The 22,047-nt window shown below is 45.0% G+C and overlaps 1 protein-coding gene across 2 annotated transcripts in view; it reads left to right on the top strand.

The window, feature by feature from the left end:
• Positions 1-22,047, top strand: part of LOC142257853 (spectrin beta chain, erythrocytic-like) — a 155,674-nt gene that overhangs the window by 47,065 nt on the left and 86,562 nt on the right. For both annotated transcript variants that reach the window (XM_075330105.1, XM_075330104.1), the window contains 9 exons: positions 5-117; positions 5,680-5,867; positions 6,005-6,122; positions 10,461-10,619; positions 11,164-11,466; positions 14,314-14,464; positions 17,688-18,558; positions 18,673-18,810; positions 20,353-21,109. In XM_075330105.1, coding sequence (XP_075186220.1) covers positions 5-117; positions 5,680-5,867; positions 6,005-6,122; positions 10,461-10,619; positions 11,164-11,466; positions 14,314-14,464; positions 17,688-18,558; positions 18,673-18,810; positions 20,353-21,109 — 2,798 coding nt within the window. The remainder of the gene's footprint in view (positions 1-4; positions 118-5,679; positions 5,868-6,004; positions 6,123-10,460; positions 10,620-11,163; positions 11,467-14,313; positions 14,465-17,687; positions 18,559-18,672; positions 18,811-20,352; positions 21,110-22,047) is intronic.

Below are 22,047 nucleotides of genomic sequence, written 5' to 3'. Positions count from 1 at the left end.
GCAGATGTCTACACCGAAAACCCGGATGAGAAATCTATTATAACCTACGTGGTGGCCTTTTATCATTACTTCTCCAAAATGAAGGCTTTGGCTGTAGAAGGCAAAAGAATTGGCAAGGTAAGGCGAGAGATATTCATTTCTGTAATTAAATGGGTGAAAGCATCTATGGTCTAGGAAAGTTTCTATGGGAAGTTCTTATTATTGATTATTATCAGCCATTCGCGGTTTGGTAAGGGATGCTTCATCCTACATTTTATTTATAAACCTATAAAGATACGAGTCAAGAATCCACCAAAAAGTTATATGCAAAAAATTTAATTTATTGGACACATATTATAAATAGTAAACAGTACAAAACAACAAAAATGGATGCTCCGTAAGGAAACCAAGTAAGGAGGGGCACGGCATTGCTGGATAAAAATACATACATAGGGTGGGTATAAAGTGCACATGTATAATAGCAGCAGAACAATACTGAGGTTCAATGTATTCAGAAAATTCCAGGCCCACCGCTAAGGATAAGGCACAGATATAGAAACATAGGTAGAGGGCTGAAAATGTCAATGTGACAAAGCACTTACCCATAATCCCCAAAATCCAGCAATGCAGAGTCCCTCCAAGACCCCTACGTGCGTTTCGCGTGGGCTTCTTCCAGGGGGCCGTTTGCTGTCTGGTAAGGGATGCTTCATTCTACATTTATTGCCTTTTTGATCACCAATGCTTATAACTAATGGTACCCGCGTTATTTGCTTCTTTTTTATGGTAAAAAGTAATATTTTAAAATGGCGTCATAATATACAGTAAGTAAAAAAGACCGATGACACTTCCTAACACGCAAGTGTGAACTGGTGCATGCTGAACTGTATTATAACAAATAAAAAGAGAGTTGCTCACTGAAATGCTAAGATATGTTAACAATGAATATAAGAATATGAACCTGCATTACTGCTGAGACAATTCATATAAAAATTGAGATACTTAGCCTATAAAAAAGGACAGTTTTATGTGAGCCCAACAGCCAACGTCAAGGCGTATCTCTTATATTGTGTCCCTGGATTTAAAAAGAACATGTCACCAGTTTTTTCAGTATTGAGCCAAAAGTATCCCCTTCTGCAGCTCTTGGGCTGCATTCTTTGAAGGTGCTCCCTCACTCGTGTTGCAGACCCCAGAAATAACTTTATAAAATCTGACCGCCACATATGCAAATGACCTATTCTGGTTGGATGGGCGTGCTCTTTTTCGGCTCCTGTCCCCCTCCTTTCGCTGTTTGCTGTCCTCCTTTGATGATTGACAAGTCTGATGCCTCAGTCATCATCCACTTAGCGAGGCTGAATCTCGCGCCTGCGCAGTCATTCTTGGCTCACGCAGGCGCACTTCGCTCTCCCCCATTGCGGGCAGAGCCAAAAATATAGGTGCGCTTGCGCAAGCCCGTGAGTTCTCTGCGCAGACGTGAGATTGTGAGTGAGCTCACAGGCTTGCGCAAATACACCTATGTTTTCGGCTCTGCCCGCACTGGGGTAGAGCAAAGTGCACCTGTGTGAGCCGGGAATAACTGCACAGGCGCGGGATGCAGCCAAGTACATGGATGGTGACAGAGGCGTCAGACGTGTCAATCATCAAAGGAGGATGGCAGACAGCGGCAGGAGGGAGGACAGGAGCCGAAAAAGAGCACGCCCATCTGACCAGAACAGGTCATTTTCATATGTGGCGGTCAGATTTTATAAAGCTATTTCTGGGGTCTGCAAGGGGAGTCAGGGAACAAGGTGCACCTTCATAGAATGCAGCCCAGGAGCTGCAAAAGGTGATATCTTTGGTTCAATACTGAAAAAACTGGTGACAGGTTCCCTTTAAAAAAACCTCCAATTTATGTGTGGAGAAGGACCTGCTAATAAAGAATTAAAATGGCCTAAGGCTGATGAGGAGGAGTGCATGACCCCATAATTTGGAGGTTTTGTAACCCAAAGAGAGGCAGTAGAGTAGACAGGGACCCAACTTAAGAGATACGCCTTTTTGGGCTCACTTAAAGCGGACCTTTTTTATATGCGAAGTATTTCAATTTTTATATATATTTTCTTAGCAGTAATACAGGTTCATATTCCTATATTCATTGGTAGCATATCTTATCATTTTAGAGTGCAATTGTCTCTTAATTCGTTATAATACTTTAAAATGAAGTGACTAGGATGTCTAGTCTAAGACCGGTCACTGCCAGCTTCTCCTTACCTGACTCCACTAGACTGACATGTCTGTCCCTATTTGTGTGTTTAGAGTGACACCTGTCAGTCTAGCTGTACGGAGCCAGGAGAGGCCGGCAGGCACATATAATTTGTAACTAATCATCATGGATGGCTCCTCTACGGCCGTAGTTTTGAAATCTATTCTTTCTGAAAAGGAATAGCCCGGACTGCTGCCCCAGAGGGGCTCAAGGGAGGGCAGCATGACTAGGAGGGATGTCAGGCCATTGGGTTAGTAAAGGGTTAAGTTTAAAGTACAGTTTGAGCGGGAAATCTGGGGGAGGAACTAAGGGGGCAGTTAGGACTAGGGTTCAGTTTGATTGGTCAGTGGGTGGTGCTAGAGAGGGGTCGTATATAGATCAGAACAGGCTTGAGGGTGGGTATCCTTACCTGGACGGCGTCCTGAATCGGCGATGAAGAGGAGGAAGATCGTGATTTGTCGCAGCGGCGTAAAGGAGGGGGCTGTCTGAAGGTGGGGGTTTGCACAGAAGAGAGGACGGAACCCAGTGCCGGAGCGGGTTACCTCTAGTGGTGCAAGTGTTTGGTGAGACGGGTCCTTGCTGGGTTGTGTCTCAGCGGGACATGGTGTGGGCAACATCTGGCCAGGTGCTCTCGAGTCGGTGTGGTGCGGCTGAGGGCAGGAGGTGGGCCGATGTTGCACTGAACAGTTTTGTCAACCTTCAGTTACCCCCCCCTCCTTTTTTTCTGGTGGTATCCAACGAAGATTTGAAATGTTATATTGTTATGCTTTGTTATTAATAAATGGTGCTGCTGTGGCTTTTATATCCAATGTCACGCAGTATTGGTGTTTAGTTTTAGATAAGAATCCTAGTGGGTGGGGAATGTTTGGTTAATGGTAAGGCCTAGTGTTGAGTGGACCTGGATCGGCAAAATCCGGATCCACACGGTTCGAGAGTCCGATCCGAGTTCGATCAGTACCCGGGATTCGGGGTGCACGATCCAGGTAATATTTTTTTTTTCTCTCTCTCTCTCTTTCTCTCTCTTTCTCTTTCTCTCTCTCTTTCTCTCTCTTTCTCTCTCTCTTTCTCTCTCTTTCTCTCTCTTTCTCTCTCTTTCTCTCTCTCGTCCCGGATCCGACTCCCCATTGATTTACATGGCCGCGGATTCCGGATCGGATCCGGACTTCCGCGCCAACCCGATCCGGATCCGTCGGACCCGGACTATGACCGATCCGATCAAACTCTAGTAAGGCCTTTAGTCAGACATTCCGGAGTCATGCCTTATCCAAGCCTACAGAGATGGAACTTGTTGTAGTTCACTTGGCATGAACCATCTGACAGGTTCCCTTTAAACTTCAACAATTAAGGGACACTTTTGCCCAGGTGGTTAGTTTCCTACACGACATTTGGGGTTGGTGGGCTGAGTTCCCCCCCTAATTGCCTGACCCCCTTTTTTTCTCTTCCCTTCTGATCATCCCTGGGTCGCCTTAGGCCCATTCTTTAGGTTTCATTGGTCCTTGGAATAGCCAGACACCTAGCGGATGCAGTTGATTTCCCGGTTTTGTTGCTGGATTTGTTTGTATTCACACCTGCTTATTGTACATAGTAGACAAACTAGTGTATTTTACATATGATACATTGGAATACTTGTACTATCTTCTTATTTGTATGCCGCTACATCTCGGCGATACACTGTGTATCTGATCATCTCTTTCATTTGCTGTATTGTTGTATGTGCTATATTATGCATTTTTTTTAAATAAACTTTATGTAGTTAAAAAAGACCCCAAAGCTGTAATAATGTTTGAGGAATACATCCTTCATACACACAGTGGCCAACTGGTCTTACTATTTAAACAGGAAAGTGCTGACAAGAATATGCAAAATGTGCGGGTCCTGAAATATTGTTAGTGTGTGAGTGTGCCGGCTAGTGTAAAATAATTTAAATCGGAGCTGATTGACTAAAGGCCCCGTCACACGCAACGACTAACGATATATCGCCGGGGTCACGGATTCCATGACGCACATCCGGCGTCGTTAGCGACGTCGTTGCGTGTGACACGCATGAACGACCATTAACGATGGAAAATACTCACCAAATCGTCCATCGTTGACACATCGTTCATTTTCATAAAATCTTTGATTGTAGAGGACGCAGGTTGTTCGTCGTTTCCGAGGCAGCACACATCACTATGTGTGACACCTCGGGAACGACGAACAACAGCTTACCTGCGATCGTCGGCAATGCGGAAGGAAGGAGGTGGGCGGGATGTTACAGCCGCTCATCTCCACCCCTCCGCTTCTATTGGGCGGCTGTGACGCCGCACGAACCGCCCCCTTAGAAAGGAGGCGGTTCGCCGGCAACAGCGACGTCACTAGGCAGGTAAGTCTGTGTGATGGCTCCTAACGATTCTGTGTGCCACGGGCAGCGATTTGCCCATGACGCACAACCGACGGGGGCGAGTAAGCTCGCTAGCGATATCGCAAGCGATATCGCTGCGTATAACACCCCCTTTTTTCTATCACTGATTAGTGTTCGTTAAAGGCTGAAATCCACCCTTGTAAGTGCAGTTTTAGGCTATGTGCACAAAAAGTCTTTTTCAGGAGTATTCTAACTGGAACCCGCCTGAAAAAACGCTTAAAAATGAAAAAAAAAATGCAATATGAAATAAAAAAACGACTTAAGGCCCCGTTACACGCAACGACGTATCTAACGATGTATCGCCGGGGTCACGGATTCCGTGACGCACATCCGGCATCGTTAGAGACGTCATTGCGTGTGACAGCAAGGAGCGACCGTTAACAATGGAAAATACTCACCTTATCGTCCATCGTTGACACGTCGTTCCTTTTCAAAATATCGTTGATTCTGGAGGACGCAGGTTGTTCGTCGTTCCCGAGGCAGCTCACATCGCTACGTGTGACACCTCGGAAACGACGAACTGCAGCTTACCTGCGGTCGCCGGCAATGCAGAAGGAAGGAGGTGGGCGGGATGTTAAGTCCCGCTCAGCTCCGCCCCACTGCTTCTATTGGGCAGCCGCTTAGTGACGCCGCACGAACCGCCCCCTTAGAAAGGAGGCGGTTCGCCGGCCACAGCGACGTCGCTGGGCAGGTAAGTCCGTGTGACAGGAACTAACGATATTGTGCGCCACGGGCAGCGATTTGCCCGGAGTCCCAAACGATGGGGGCGGGTACGATCGGCAGCAACATCGCTAGCGATGTCGCTGTGTGTAAAGTGGCCTTTACTGTGCACATGTTAAGTCTATTTAAGCTTCTTTTAACTGCTTCAGTTTTTTAAAGACGAGAAGGAGTCAGAGGCCATTCTTACAAGGCTCCCACCATTAACGTACGCAATATTAAAAAGCAACGCTGTAAAAGACATACTACCAGAGTTTAACGCCACATACCCTAAATGATGTTGCGTGCACAATCCCTGATACATAGTACGTCCTCTGGTCTTCTTAATGATATGTTTCTTCTTTAGGTCCTCGATAAGCTCATGGACTCAGACAAGATGATATATGAATATGAAAGGCTGACGTCTGATCTGCTCACCTGGATTGAACAAACCATCATCGCTCTCACTAACTGGAAGTTTGCTAACTCCTTGCTGGGTGTTCAGCAACAGCTACAGTCATTCAGTGCGTACAGGACCATAGAAAAGCCACCAAAGTAAGCTCAATTCTGGCCAAGGCTGCTATATTAATGGCTGAACCATCATAAGATGAATGGCGTGACATTGTGTGTATGTGTCTGATTCATATCAATGGGACATAAAACTAACGTAAAACAATCAATTTTATCCACAGATTTAAAGAAAAGGGCGAACTGGAGGTCCTGCTGTTCACCATACAGTCCAAAATGAGGGAAAATAAACAAAAAGTGTATGTGCCTCGAGACGGGCAGCTTGTGTCCGACATCAATAGGGTAAGACAGTATGTCGCTTATATCGTGCTTTCTAAGGAAGCCGTGACAGTAGTGTAAACTGAGCTTTAGAGAACAGTCAAATGTCAAATGATTACACTGCACATTTGGCTGTGGATCTTTGGAAAGTCTGTATACATATTTGCCGGGGATTTTAGATTGGATCCATTCTAAAATCTGCATCATAAAAGTTAGCAAGTTCTCTAAACTTCTTATAACGCCGCTGTCATTGAAGAAAATAAAAAAACTCCAGCTAAGCTATTGTTCTACTTGAAATGGAGACAGAGAGAGAGAGAACGAGAGACAGAAGAGAGAGAGGAGAGAGAGAGAGAGAGAGAGAGAAAGAGAAGAGAGAGAGGAAAGAGAGAGGAGAGAGAGAAGAGAGAGAGAAAGAGAGAGAGAGAAAGAGAGAGAAAGAGAGAGAGAAAGAGAGAGAAAGAGAGAGAAAGAGAGAGAGAAGAGAGAGAAGAGAGAGAAGAGAGAGAGGAAAGAGAGACAGGAAAGAGAGAGAAAGAGAGAGAAAGAGAGAGAGAAGAGAGAGAAGAGAGAGAGGAAAGAGAGACAGGAAAGAGAGAGAAAGAGAGAGAAGGGAGAGAAGAGAGAGAAGAGAGAGAGGAAAGAGAGAGGAGAGAGAACGAGAGAGAAGAGAGAGAAGAGAGAGAGAAAGAGAGAGAAGAGAGAGAGAAAGAGAGAGAAAGAGAGAGAGAAGAGAGAGAAGAGAGAGAGGAAAGAGAGGAGAGAGAGAACGAGAGAGAGAAGAGAGAGAGGAGAGAGAGAGAGAGAAGAGAGAGAGAGGAAAGAGAGAGGAGAGAGAGAACGAGAGAGAAGAGAGAGAGAAAGAGAGAGAGAAGAGAGAGAGGAAAGAGAAAGAGAGAGAGAAAGAGAGAGAAAAAGAGAGAGAGAGGAGAGAGAGAGAAGAGAGAGAGGAGAGAGAGAGAAAGAAAGAGAGGAAAGAGAGAAAGAGAGAGAGGAAAGAGAGAGAAAGAGAGAGAAGAGAGAGAAGGGAGAGAAGAGAGAGAAGAGAGAGAAGAGAGAGAAGAGAGAGAAGAGAGAGAGGAAAGAGAGAGAAAGAGAGAGAGAAGAGAGAGAGAAAGAGAGAGAAAGAGAGAGAAAGAGAGAGAAGAGAGAGACGAGAGAGAGAAGAGAGAGATGAAAGAGAGAGGAGAGAGAGAACGAGAGAGAGAGAGAGAGGAGAGAGAGAACGAGAGAGAAGAGAGAGATGAGAGAGAGAAAGAGAGAGAGAGAGAGAAAGAGAGAGAAAGAGAGAGAGAAAGAGAGAGAAAGAGAGAGTGGAAAGAGAGAGGAGAGAGAGAACGAGAGAGAGAGAGAGAGAGGAGAGAGAGAACGAGAGAGAAGAGAGAGATGAGAGAGAGAAAGAGAGAGAAAGAGAGAGAGAAAGAGAGAGAAGGGAGAGAAGAGAGAGAAGAGAGAGAGGAAAGAGAGAGAAAGAGAGAGAGGAAAGAGAGAAAGAGAGAGAGAGAAGAGAGAGAAGAGAGCGAGGAAAGAGAGGAGAGAGAGAATGAGAGAGAAGAGAGAGAAGAGAGAGAGAGAAAGAGAGAGGAGAGAGAGAGGAAAGAGAGAGGAGAGAGAGAGGAAAGAGAGAGAAAGAGAGAGAAGAGAGAGACGAGAGAGAGAAGAGAGAGATGAAAGAGAGAGGAGAGAGTGAGAGAACATCTCACCCCAATGAACCGTGCCTGGATACTGCTGTGTGGCAGGAAAACAGAAGAAAACAAAAAAATCCAGCTATTTTTTCTACTTGAAATGTCTTTATTCATCATCCCACATAGCAACAATAGAAAATTCACAGCCAAAACACAAAAAAAACCAAAAACATTAAAATACGCAGACGCCTTTCTGTAAACGCGTCTGCGTATTTTGATGTTTTGTTTTTTTTTTAGTTTTGACTGACTTTTCTGTTATTGCCCTATGGGTTGATAAATGAAGGTGTGATGCCCTGGCCTATCAGGTCGTCACAGGGTATTGTGCAATCTGCCCTTCTGTGCAATATCCATCTCCTCCTTGGTCCCCAACTAATGGTGTTGCCAACATCAGCCAATCAAAATCCTAGGAACACTCTGCACCACACCCACCAGACACACCAGTGGATAACCTGAGTGGAATAGGGTCGCCCACTTGGGGGGTTGGTAAGGGGAGGTAAGGAGTGTCAGGAGTCAGTCAGAAAAGAGTTATAGAGTGAAGGAGAGAGGAGGTCAGGAGCTGGGCTCCTTGGAAGTTACTAGCTAGCAGACGGTGGTCTGGGCCTGGTAGGAGCTGGACCCCCGGTCGCAGGGGATCGTGACAAGGGGCACGGAACTGTTGAGGAGGACAGCCATCGGCCTTGCACCATCACCGGGCTGGCACCAAGGCACGACGGGGTACATGGACCCTAGGTCAGGGAGTAGCTTCAGGCAAAGTGACAATTGACCCGACGAGAACAGAGCCTTCAAGATCCACTCTCCACCCACTAGAAAATCGGAGTATTAGCGCAACGAGGGAGATAGGCCTTTCCACTACACGGTCCAGGAAATCCCAAGCGTGAACCCTGAGAGCAAGATCCCTCAGTTAGCCACACTGGGGAGCCGGACCCAACTAGTTCTACACTACAGGGACCAACTGACAAATGAACTGAGTGCCAAAGGAAAGGTCACAGATCATCAGGCAACACCAGCGGGAACGGGACCCAAACGTGCTCCCCTCAGTAGCAGCTGTGTCCAGAACTTTGGTTTATCCAGTTGTCGGTGTCAGCTTTATGGACTGAGTGAGTACACAAGTGACCCTTTCACCCCCAACGGCACTCCCCAACACCCATCACCGAGTCCAGGGGCATCCTTCTACCTTTGAAGGGGTTAAACACCTAGCTACCCACTTCATCGCCCCCGGGTACTCCCAGCTGCAGCGGTGGTACTCCACCTTACCACACACCACGGGTGGCGTCACGAACTTTAAATACACAATCCCCTGTAAATACCCCTATTATTTGAGTGGCCACATGACCCCTGGGTCCGGACGCCCCTCGAGCCACCGCGGATCTGGATCCCAGCAGCTCCGGCTGCTGACACGGGGGCGGCACAAAGGTATTTCAAGTAGAACAATAGCTGGATTATTTTCTTTTCTTCAGTTTTCCTGCCACACAGCAGTATCAAGTCACGGTTCCTTGGGGTGAGATGTCCTATATATATATATTTTTTCTCTTTTAGCTACAAACATGGATTCTGTTTTTAATTGTGGCAGAGCAGGAATGATAGATCTGTTTTTAAATTGTTCCCAACCAATCCTGGCTGACCCTATTGCATTTTAATGGGATCTACTATCAATCAGAATTCCAGTGTTGTGAATGGCAATAAGATGTGCATTGTAAAAGATAGAATTGGCGGCATACATTTCCATGCTGGGGATTTAAACTTTGCATCGCAGCTCAATTTTTGTTGCAATTTATGTTCTTTGTGTTTGGATGAGATTTGGTAAAATCTCAAAGACTTTGCAGCTCCTGTATTTCTCTTGTGTGACCGTTCCATAAAGCTGGCCACACACATTGGATTAAAGGCTTCTTCCCCTGCTCTATCTTTAGCGGAGGATTAACATGTTGGACAAGCCCCATGGTTGCTTCCTCTGTCCCAAACTGTGCACTATGCCACGCTGCTACTGGAGGCAGCTTTGTAGGAACGCCTGAGGGACCACAAGCTTGAAGGATCCAGAGATCTGGTCCACCTCAGTGGTGCTTTCAAGCTCTAAAAAAAAAGAGTTTACAAGCACTCTCTCCTTCCCTAGAAATATAGAAATATTATGTATGGAGGGCTATGTGGGGCCCATTATTCTGTATGGAGGGCTATGTGGGGCCCATTATTCTGTATGGAGGGCTATGTGGGGCCCATTATTCTGTATGGAGGACTATGTGGGGCCCATTATTCTGTATGGAGGGCTATGTGGGCCCATTATTCTGTATGGAGGGCTATGTGGGGCCCATTATTCTGTATGGAGGGCTATGTGGGGCCCATTATTCTGTATGGAGGGCTATGTGGGGCCCATTATTCTGTATGGAGGGCTATGTGGGGCCCATTATTCTGTATGGAGGGCTATGTGGGCCCATTATTCTTTATGGTGGACTAAGTGGGGCACATTTTTCTGTATGAAGCACTATGTGGGACTCACGACTAGGTTGGCCCATGACTTTATCCACATTTTGAACTCTGGTGCTCTATGAATTTGAGTTTGACATCCCTGGTCTTGAAGAATCCAATATGTGTTTTTTTTTAATAAAATAAAAATGTAAATGACATGAAATTTTAGATGAACCGTTCAGAAGAGATTTCAGCTGTCTTTGTTTTACATTGTGAAATACAGGCATGGGGTCGTCTTGAAAAAGCAGAACATGATCGTGAGACGGCGCTAAGGAATGAGCTGATTCGACAGGAGAAACTGGAACAGTTGGCCAAACGTTTGGATCGCAAAGCCGCAATGAGAGAAGCCTGGGTGGCGGAAAATCAGCATCTGATTGCTCAGGTAAGCGGCTTTTTGTTTCAAGAAGAGGATTTTGCCGAAGTTGATCTTTTAGAAGAATTCATGTGGGACAACTATGATAGGTCTGGTTCTCATAGAATTTAAGGAAGGGGTTTATTGACGATTTATCCATGTAATAAGATTGATGGGGTCCAACACCCAGCACCACACTCATCATCTGATTTCTCCTCCAGCAGTGACCAGATGTTAGTAATGTACTGAGGGCATAGTGGAGCCCTGTACATTGTTTAATGGCGTCTGACGGGTACTGCGGTTTATCTACCATCCAGGGGAACAGGAGAGAAGTTGCAGTACTGAGGTCTTTTTCTCTTTTCATCGCTTACATACGGGCCCTGTCGGAGCAGATATCACCTGCTTGGGGCGAGTGCCTGATGCCGGGCCCTCACCAATCTCATATTTCTATATCCTAAGGATAGGTCATCATTAAGCGAGTCTCCTTAAAGGAGGAAATATCCCTTTTAATCACTAAACTTGAATCAACATTATGAGATACGGTATATAACTGTAGTCTTGTTGCCTACCATAGGATAATTTTGGTTGCGACTTGCCATCGGTGGAAGCATCTAACAAAAAGCATGAAGCTATTGAGACGGACATCTTTGCTTACGAAGGACGTATTCAGGCAATCGTCAATGTAGCCAAAGAGCTGGAGAATGAGAATTATCATGACATAAAGAGGATTAATGCCAGAAAAGACAACATCGTACGCCTCTGGCAATATCTACTCGAGCGGCTACATAACAGGCGGCAAAGACTCAACATGAATCTTGAGCTTCAAGTTCTTTTCCAAGACATGCTGCACACGGTCACCTGGATGGATGAAATGAAGGTGAGGATACGTTCTCCACTCAGTCCATTCATGCAGATATAAAGATCCTCTTCAACCATTTAATTTTCTTTTTTAGTATCAGAGAAAGTGATTCTCCATCTATTTCATGTCCTGATTTATAGTATTTTGTTATTGAAGGGCTAGTCTCATCCTATACCTTTAGGGCCTATGCACATAAATGTCTGATATATGTGGGAGCCACCTGTGGCACCCACACCTATCTCCAAAGCGGAGTCCTCAAAACTCCATTCTGCCTGGTGCCGCTGCTGCTGTGTGCATGTGTGCGGCTGTGGCCGCACATATGCAATTCTCTCCATTCACTTCTATGGGAGTTCCTAATAACCTCTAGAAAAAATGGAGAAAGGGCCTTAGATTTACAGCAAACTCTCTATTAACTACATCCATAGCACCAGGCAGAGTGGGGTCCACCTTTTTGGAGTTGGGTGCAGTAGATTTCACAATACAACCTACATATATAAATATATAGATCATGTAGACCTGATGGGGCTGGTGTACTTACCTTAAACGTTCAGGTCAGAATAGCTGTAGGATCCTTTTTTCAAATTTAACTGCAATCTCTTCCCACCTAGTCTGATTGCCAGCTTCCTAGCACCTCTTCTTCCTGCTGCTGAGATCTCACACTGCTCCGTACAAGCTGCAGCTGTCAGGCCGGGTGGGTGGAGCTTAAATACACTTTGACACTTAGGCCCCTTTCACATTGCGTTCTGACCTCCGTTCAGTGGTCCCGTTGGGCTTTCATCCGAACCCCCCGTAAAACGGGTTTCAGACGCATGCACTGACTGGGCCATTGACTATAAGGGTGCACCGTCTACTCTGGCGTGCACCATTTTAGGGTGTATATGCTTTCTGGAGGTGGACATCTGGACATGGTAGACTGTATCTGGGTGTCTGCCTCTAAAAAGCATATACTCCCGAAAATGGTGCACACTGTGACTCCGTCTGCTCCATTATAGTCAACGGCCCCATGGGCACATATGTCCGAAACCTGTTTTGCAGGGGGTTCAGAGGAAAGCCCCGAAGGGACCACTGAACGCAATATGAAAGCGGCCTTATTTTTTAATTGGACTTATGGAAAAAAATAACTCAGGGTAATACAGTCATTCTAACATGGATTTTTAAAGTAAGTACTCCAGCATCATTGGGTCCTACAGATCTGTTTAGCAATGTGTGCAGGTTGCTTTATGAAATCTGGTGACTTATACCTTTAAAGGCATTTTCAGTTTAAGAAAAAGTGGTTCCAAAATGCTTTTATAATAATAATAATAATAATAATAATAATAATAATGTAATGCTTTTAAATAGTAAAATGTTCAGGTACTCATCCTACCATCGTGCAGCACCAGCTCTCTGCCACTGCTCCGGTCAAAGCATTTTGACTGCAACTGTGATGTCACGTCAACACTGCACATTACCGCTGCAGCCGATCACTGCTCTGCCGATATAGATGTCACAAGCTGCTGTGATGGCTGCAGCGGTGATGTGCATGATGTCACTACTGCATCAATATACAGAGACTGGACCAGCGGCTGTTACTGGACTAACGGAGGGGGAAGGCGAGCTGCTCTTATTGTTATTTTCTGAGTACAAAATTGTTTGGGGACCACTCGAAAACCCTTAAAATTCAATGCATGAATTTGTGTAATAAAATCCATCTTAATGTGGGTCTTTGCATAGGATTTGGAACTCTGGATCAAAAAAATAGTTCTCTGATGGGTATATGTCACAAAGGACTATGTGGAGTACGGGAAACCTAGGCCCCTAGGCTGACCCTCACAATATGGGGCTCTGTTCTATCCCTACTCTCAGAGATACCCCTAATGGTGGGGATGTCTGAGTCTCCTTCCTGGCCCTGCTTCTGACATGACCTGATCTTATACCCCCTCCCACTCCCACAATGGGGGCCTGAGACAGGAGTGTGATTTAGCCCAGAGAATTAGACAAACAGGGGAAACCAAAACTCTGTCATATAGCACACACACACACACACACACACACACACACACACACACACACACACACGTATAAGACAATAAGAGGTAAGGAGGAAAACAAGAGCAGGGTAGAAACAATAAGACAACTGGTAAACTCAACAACAACATCAAGCACAAAGCAACTCTTTCTGCAGCAAATCTGGGACACCACAGCACACAGAACAACACAGCAGAAACAATAGTCGGCGTGGGTGGAAAATCTCCTCCAACCTAATTATGAGAGCAGCAGATGTGATAGGCTTCCTTTCAAAATATGATCCCAGAAGAGGTTAACTCTTGCTAGCCTGTCAATGAATGAGCACACAGCTGGTTGACGCCCGAGTCTACCTGTGTTACTCTAAAACGCCAGAGAAGCCATCGGGTGGAGTGTCAGAATCTATAATGTTCACAGTGTCTGATGCTGCAATGGCGGCAGTTGGCAAGTTTTATGTAAAACTACGTCTGACAGTACTGTATAAATATAATAAATATAATGACCAAAAAATTCTAGACTTCAAAATACGGAGAAACGAGATGACAGCTGGTGCTCTTAAAAATGTATGAAGAGAGGAGGACACAGACCTTCTGCTGCAAGTTCTCCTGACAAGACCATTATAGTTCTCCATAGAACCTTATGGGCATCAACTGTCATTTCCTATCTCAGTAATGGAAAGTCTGTATTCCTGAAGACAGATTTTACCCAAGATTTGAGAATTTGGAGGAAAGGTGTCCTCAATAATTCACTAACGGAAATCTTCTCCATTGGTTGGAACATTTTTTTCACAAGCTTTGTTATTACAGCTATGATCCGCTTTACACTATGACAATGTTTTCGTTGCATTTTATCATCCTTTAGAATGGGATTTTATCTCCAGACTTTGGAAAACATCTGAATGAAGTGGAATATTTGCTTCAAAAACACTTATTAACTGAAGCTGACATAGCTGCGCAGGAGGAAAAAGTGAAGTCTTATAAAACAGCGATGAAGAAGTTTGTCACCGGAGAAGGTAGGTGAAGGGTTCAGTTTGTAGAAAACTTTTCAGCCAACCATATCCTGCTTTACACTGATGAGGGGCAAATACCCAGAAACAGGTTTCTGTAGATGACTTTATGGCTTGGTATTTATTCCTGGTCATTTTACAATTCTCATTAGGGTTGGACATTGGCTTATAAAGTTATAAGGTTGTGACCTCTCCTAGGTGCTAGTTATTAGACTGTGGAAAAATTTTAGACAGGTGGAGCAGAAAAAAAAAAAGGTTACGAGCTAGGAATGCTTTGTGTTGTGAACATAGCCCAATAATAGCTGTATAGAAGACAAAAAGAAGGAGTTTTATAGGATACAAATATAAAAGGCTTTATTGGTATGAGAGTTAAAACAAGTTTCATTACAATACATAAATAGACAATCTGCATATATAGTGACACAATAAGACCTGAGATATAAGAGACAACAATAAGAGGTACAGTGGGTGAGCTTGGACCCGCGCTAAAGATACACTGCCTCCACACCGTTTAAACTCTACCCTCCCTAAAATCAGTCCAGTCACAATGGCTAAATTGTAAGTCCCAGCGGGAGATGGGAAAAACGGTGAGGCATATTACCGGTCAAGGTGTCAGCGCAGGAACGAGCAGACGGTTGGAAGAAGCTCCCGTGCAAACCCGACGTACGTTTCGCAGTACTATGCTGGCTTAATCATGGGTGATTGAATAGTGTCCCGGCAGGACCTTTTTATGAGCGTGTACGTGGTCACATGACCGCCATTTCAACCAATGTATTGTATTTAATGCGGCACATGCGCAGTTGTATCGCTCGTCACACACACCCACCGCTGGCGTCAGAGCCCACGTCGGTAATCAAGGTAACCAGGACGCTCAACAGCGGGCATAGAAGACGCTGCGCTGGGGGCGGGAGGAGACGACACAAGCGGGCATTCGCACACCCAATACATAGAGGTCGCGGAATCACAGAAACAGAGGTAAATAGGTAACTCCCACTTGTGCTGAAATCTAAATAGACAAAACTTACATGCATGGCTGCACTCATATTACATTAAAATCTGCCATAACTGTCTTGTTTTGTTAATAATAGCTGTAGTTGAATTTATTGTGCCAGTATATTAATATTTTTAATCACATAGTTTTACAATGAAAAACAACTATGTTCCTATTTAATTTATGAAAACACAATAAAAGAATGAAGTAAAAAATAAAAAAAGTCTAAAATACTCTATACATTATTACATACTATACTTCCTTATTATGTGGAGCACCAGTTTTTATCATATAGTGTCCATCTTCTTATGTATAGCACAATCTTATGTTATATACTGTCCTCCTTTATTATATGTAACGTCATCACTTATACACCGTGTGCAGAATTATTAGCCAAGTTGTATTTTAGAGGATTTTTTTTTATTATTGATCAACAACTATGTTCTCAATCATCCCAAAATACTCATAAATATCAAAGCTTAATATTTTTGGAAGTTGGAGTGTTTTGGGTTTTTTTAGATTTGGCTATCTTAGGAGGATTTCTGTTTTGTGCAGGTAACTATTACTGTGCAGAATTATTAGGCAACTTAATAAAAACCAAATATATTCCCATCTCACTTGTTTATTTTCACCAGGTAAACCAATATAACTGCACACAATTTAGAAATAAACATTTCTGACATGCAAAAAGAAAACCCCCAAAAATTAGTGACCAATATAGCCCCCTTTCTTTATGATGATACTCAGCAGCCGACCATCCATAGATTCTGTCATTGCTTGATCTGTTTGCGATCAACATTGCGTGCAGCAGCCACCACAGCCTCCAGACACTGCTCCGAGAGGTGTACTGTTTTCCCTCCCTGTAAATCTCACATTTTATGAGGGACCACAGGTTCTCTATGGGGTTCAGGTCAGGTGAACAAGGGGGCCATGTCATTATTTTGTCATCTTTTAGACCTTTACTGGCCAGCCACGCTGTGGAGTAGTTGGATGCATGTGATGGAGCATTGTCCTGCATGAAAATCATGTTTTTCTTGAACGATACCGACTTCTTCCTGTACCACTGCTTGCAGAAGTTGTCTTCCAGAAATTGGCAGTAGGTCTGGGAGTTAAGCTTCACTCCATCCTCAACCTGAAAAGGTCCCACAAGTTCATCTTTGATGATACCAGCCCATACCAGTACCCCATCTCCACCTTGCTGGTGTCTGAGTCGGAGTGGAGCTCTCTGCCCTTTACTGATCCAGCCTCTGGCCCATCCATCTGGCCCATCAAGAGTCACTCTCATGTCATCAGTCTATAAAACCTTTGAAAAATCAGTCTTAAGATATTTCTTGGCCCAGTCTTGACGTTTTATCTTTCTTGTTCAGAGGTGGTGGTTTTTCAGCCTTCCTTACCTTGGCCATGTCCCTGAGTATGGCACACCTTGTGCTTTTTGATTCTCCAGTAATGCTGCAGCTCTGAAATATGGCCAAACTGGTGGCAAATGGCATCTTGGCAGCTTCACGCTTGATTTTCCTCAATTCATGGGCAGTTATTTTGCGCCTTTTTTGTCCAACACGCTTCTTGCGACCCTGTTGCCTATTTTCCATGAAACGCTTGATTGTTCGGTGATCACGCTTCAAAAGTTTGGCAATTTCAAGACTGCTGCATCCCTCTGCAAGACATCTCACAATTTTGGACTTTTCAGAGCCCGTCAAGTCTCTCTTCTGACCCATTTTGCCAAAGGAAAGGAAGTTGCCTAATAATTAAGCACACCTTATATAGGGTGTTGATGTCATTACACCGCACCCCTCCTCATTACAGAGAGGCACATCACCTGATTTACTTAATTGGTAGTTGGCTCTCAGCATATACAGCTTGGAGTAGGACGACATGTATAAAAAGCATCATGTGATCAAAATACTCATTTGCCTAATAATTCTGCACACAGTGTAATTTAGTGTGTATAGTGCCATCCCTTATTTCATAATGTACTTCCTTATTATGTATAGCACTGTCTCTTATCATATAGTGTTCGCTCTTATAGTGGATAGCACCTTCCCTTAGTACGGTATTCTCCCTTGTTATGTATTGCACCATCCCTTAGGACATAATGTCCTCCTTTAATATGTATTTGTGGCATCCATATTACATAGTGCTCTTGTTATGTATTGTGTCGTCGCTTATCATATAGTGTCCTTACCCTTATTATTTATGTATCAAATTTTTATATTAACTTAATGCCGTTTTATCTTGTAGGGTACAAGCCATGTGATCCCCAGCTGATTAAAGACAGAGTCAATCACTTAGAGTTATGTTATCAAGATCTTATCGCATTGTCGGCACATCGGAAAGCTCAGCTAATGCAGTGTAGGCGCATGTGGAAGTTCTTTGGAGACATGGATGAGATAGAAAGATGGATAAAGGAGAAAGAACAAATTTATACTTCCATGGACTTTGGAAAAGATCTCACCACCATTTCCATCCTACAGAGAAAACATAAGGCTTTTGAAGATGAACTCAAAGGCCTCGAATCTAATTTACAGCAAGTCATCAGCGATGGAGAGTTTCTGATTGCCAATAAGCATCCGGACACACCTAAGATCCAGGAACGAATTGACCATGTTAATGAAGAGTGGGCACAGCTGAAAGATTTAGCAGCTTTCCGTCTCAAAGTGTTACGGGACACTGAAAACTTTTTCCAGTTTCAGGTTGATGCTGATGATCTGGCTGCCAGGATGCAGGATTCATACCGTATCATGCAAACCGATGACATCGGTAACGATGAATATTCCACCAATGTTCTGGTGAAGAAACATAAAGATCTTCTAGATGACATTATGTTGAACAGAAAGGTTTTGGAAGGTCTTAACCAACAAGTTCAGACCTTCCCGGAGGACTACAAATCATCCCCCGAGATAGATAGTCGACTCCAAAAACTGAAGGCTCTCTACTCTGATCTGGCATCTCTCGCCGACTTACGTTCCCAAAAACTTCAAGATACATTGGCGTATTATACAATTCTTGGAGAAATAGATTCATGTGAAATGTGGATGAATGAGAAGGAGAAGTGGCTGGGCAAGATGGTGATCCCCGAATCTTTGGAGGACATGGGAGTGGTTCAGCATAGGTGACACATCATCTTCTTTAAAGATAACACTACACTCGAGATAAAACATATTTATTGGGAGTAATGTGCACAGCAGGTAAAAGGCAGATTTGACAATTCTCTTTGTTTTTCTAGATTTAATACTCTGGGCCAAGAGATGAATGCTGTGTCATCCCAGATTGAAAATGTCAATAACGCTTCTGAGGTTCTCTTCGAAAGTGGACATCCCAACAGAATGCACGTGAAGCATGGCCAAGAGCACATGAACGCCAGGTGATACTGGGTTATTTTTTTAATTGTCTACTTCTCTTACATGGAAAGAAAGCCTAAGCTGAAGCTATTAAAGGAGGTTTGTGACTAATCTCCACCAGACTAAAGGCCCAGTCACACACAACGACTTACCAGCGATCCCGAAAACTATGCGACCTGATAGGGATTGCTGGTAAGTTACTGGGAGGTCACTGGTGAGATGTCACACAGTCAGACCTTACCAACGATGCAGGAACGATACAGGTCACAGTAGCGACCTGTATAACGATCTCAGCAGTCACTGTGACCCTGTCACACAGTGTCAAACACAGCGATGTGTCCTGCCCAGCAGGACATCGCCTTTGAAGAAAATGGCCTGGACCATTCTGCAACGACTAGAGATCTCACAGCAGGGGCCTGATCGCTGGTAGATGTCACACATAACGAGGTCGCTAACGGGATCGCTACTGCGTCACAGAAACCGTGACTCAGCAACGATCTCGCTAGCGATCTCGTTATGTGTGACGGTACCTTAAGCATGTTAAAAGTCAACATCCTTATCCAGCCCCAGGTATCTACTATTGGGGGATATTCGGTTGACTTCCATACATATTAGAAGGTCAGTTGGTCCCAGTGAAATCTGTAGATATGACATAAGACATTATTGGTTCCCTTTCCCAGACATACATGGTAAAGCCTTTTATTCTGCTCATCCTTTGTGGGTACTGGGTGTAATGGCTCTAAATTAGAGTTGGGCACAAATCGATTTGCACAACCCAGTCAGTAGGCCACGTCCATACTTTGCGACATATAAAAGGAAAACCTTAGTACCAATAAGACAATGAAATTGAGCTGCTGTAATGTTAAGAGTTTATGCCAGACTGGTACCACAACAAATCCAACGTTTCGAACTGGAGGCGCCAGGTGGGGGACAGCAGCTCCCATACATGCAATGGTCCCCTGGCAGTTAAGCTGCCGTCCCCCTCCTGGTGCCTCCAGCTATATTATCCACACCTGTGGCGCATTCTACACAGATATCCTTGAAAAGGACCTCACTGAGGTGGAAACGTTGGATTGTTGGATTTTTTTGTGGTGCCGGTCTGGACTAAATTCTTCACATTGCAGCAGCTCAATTTCATTGTCTTATTGGTGCTGAGATCTTCTTTCAATAAACGGGACTTGATCCTTTCCTCGAGCACAACACTTTACGTTGAGAGTGCTGGCTTCCCTTCAAATATTGCACACTTTGCGATAGCTTGACGGGAACTGCCTCTTAGCTAACGGCATCCATGACTCTTCTGCTGATGAGCTGGACTGACGCAACGTCACATTCGTGTCACACCACAATGATGACATAGCGCTATGGTGGCTAATCAAAAGAAGACCTGTAGAAGCCATCAGATAAGAGACAGTTCTCAGGGCTCCGGTCCAGCTGTTACAAATTATAGACGTGGTCAATGGACGGAGTCATGTAAAGCTATTTGCACCCAATCTAGTATGAGGTGTTGAAGGCTGCTCCCTTAGAATCCAGAAGTTCATAGAACATATTTCTTTTTTTTCATGCAGGTGGGCTGAGTTTCAAAGTATGGTGGCCAACAAGAGAAGAGCGATTGACTCCGCTCTTGGCCTCCACAACTTTTGTTTGGAGTGTGACGAAACCAACACCTGGATTTTGGAGAAGATCAGGGTGGTTGATTCCATCCAGGACCTTGGAGATGATCTCACCGCAGTCATGTCAATTCAGAGGAAGCTCTATGGTATTGAGAGAGATCTTGGAGCTATTGAAACCAAACTCGTAAATCTACAAGAAGAAGGGAAAAAACTGGCAGATGAGAATCCTGAGCACGATCAGGAGATTTATGATAAATTGATCGTCATCAACAATGTGTGGCAGGACTTACAGAAGGCGCTGCAAAATCAGGAGGACTCACTTGGGGAAAGCAGCAAGTTGCAAAAATTCCTGGTTGACTTATTTGATTTTGAGACTTGGCTCTATCGGGCACAACAGTCAACAGCATCAGAAGACACCCCCTTGTCCCTGGTAGAAGCCGAACAGCTCTACCATAACCACCTCGCGCTCAAAGATGACATGGGACGTCATGAGCCTGATCTCCATGATATTGTGGACACAGGAAAGAGAGTAACAAGCGGACAAACTGACCCTCAGTACCAGCAGCTGGAACAAAGGGTGAAGGATTTAGAGGTTGGATGGAACGACCTGCACATAATGTGGAATAACAGAGAACATTTCCTCTCTCAGTGCCTCGAATTCCAGAAGATTTTGAAAGACGTAAAGCAATCTGAAGCCATTTTAAGCAATCAGGTATTAAAAATGCATGTAAAGACAAATCTAAAAAAACACAATGTATGTTTGTGTGCCGCCCCGTGCCAGCAGCCGGCGCTGTTCGAGTCCGGACCTTCAGGGGTGGTGGCTCGAGGATCTCCGGACCCGGGGGCCTCGCGGACACCCCGAATGAAAAGGGGGATGGACGTATATGTATGTATTGAGTTCGTGACGCCACCCACATTGTGTGGTGAGGTTGGACACCACCGCTGCTATTGCGGGACACCCGGGGGAGATGGTGTGCAGCAAGCTGTTAACCCCTCCGTGGGCAGGGATGGTGGCCCCGGGACCCGATGGCTCCAATGCAGGGGGAGATGACGACCGCAGGGGGTGTTGGTGTACTCACTGTTGGAAACAAACACACGAGTCTCTGGTAAACCAAAGTGATGGTGGCCGGTGCCATGGCCGGCTGAATTCAGGGTCCCCCACCCGGCTGGTGGTCTCTATCCTTTTCCTGCACTGTTTACTTAGAAAAAGACTTCCCAGTATAAAACGTAGGAGTCCGCTCCCAGCTGGATGTGGCCTAAGGAGCCGTGCCCGCAGACGCTGGCCCGTGGGATCTATGGGCCTTGGTGGTGACCTCTTATCCCTAATCGGTGGGCTGTTGTCTTCTATAAGGGACTTTGGGTGGGACAGAACCTCTATTCCTGGCCTCAATTGGTTAATTAACCAGCTCCAGTCGATTCTGGTTTCTGGCTTCAGGGTCCAAGTACCCCCCTTTGTGCTATGGTTTCCGTGTCGGTTCCCCGTGTCGGTACCGGCGGGCTACAACCCTGGCCCGGTATGCCTCGGTTCCACCGAGCCACCGAGCCGTCTTCCCGTCTCCTGCTGATGGAGACCACCATCTGCCTCCTAGCCAGTGGCACCAGGGCTCCAACCCTGGCACCTTCAAATTGAACTCTCTCTCTCCTGCTGGG

The sequence above is a fragment of the Anomaloglossus baeobatrachus genome, chromosome 12 (genome assembly GCF_048569485.1).
Source record: "Anomaloglossus baeobatrachus isolate aAnoBae1 chromosome 12, aAnoBae1.hap1, whole genome shotgun sequence".
NCBI classification, from domain to species: domain Eukaryota; kingdom Metazoa; phylum Chordata; class Amphibia; order Anura; family Aromobatidae; genus Anomaloglossus; species Anomaloglossus baeobatrachus.
This window is presented reverse-complemented; position numbering and strand designations above follow the sequence as displayed.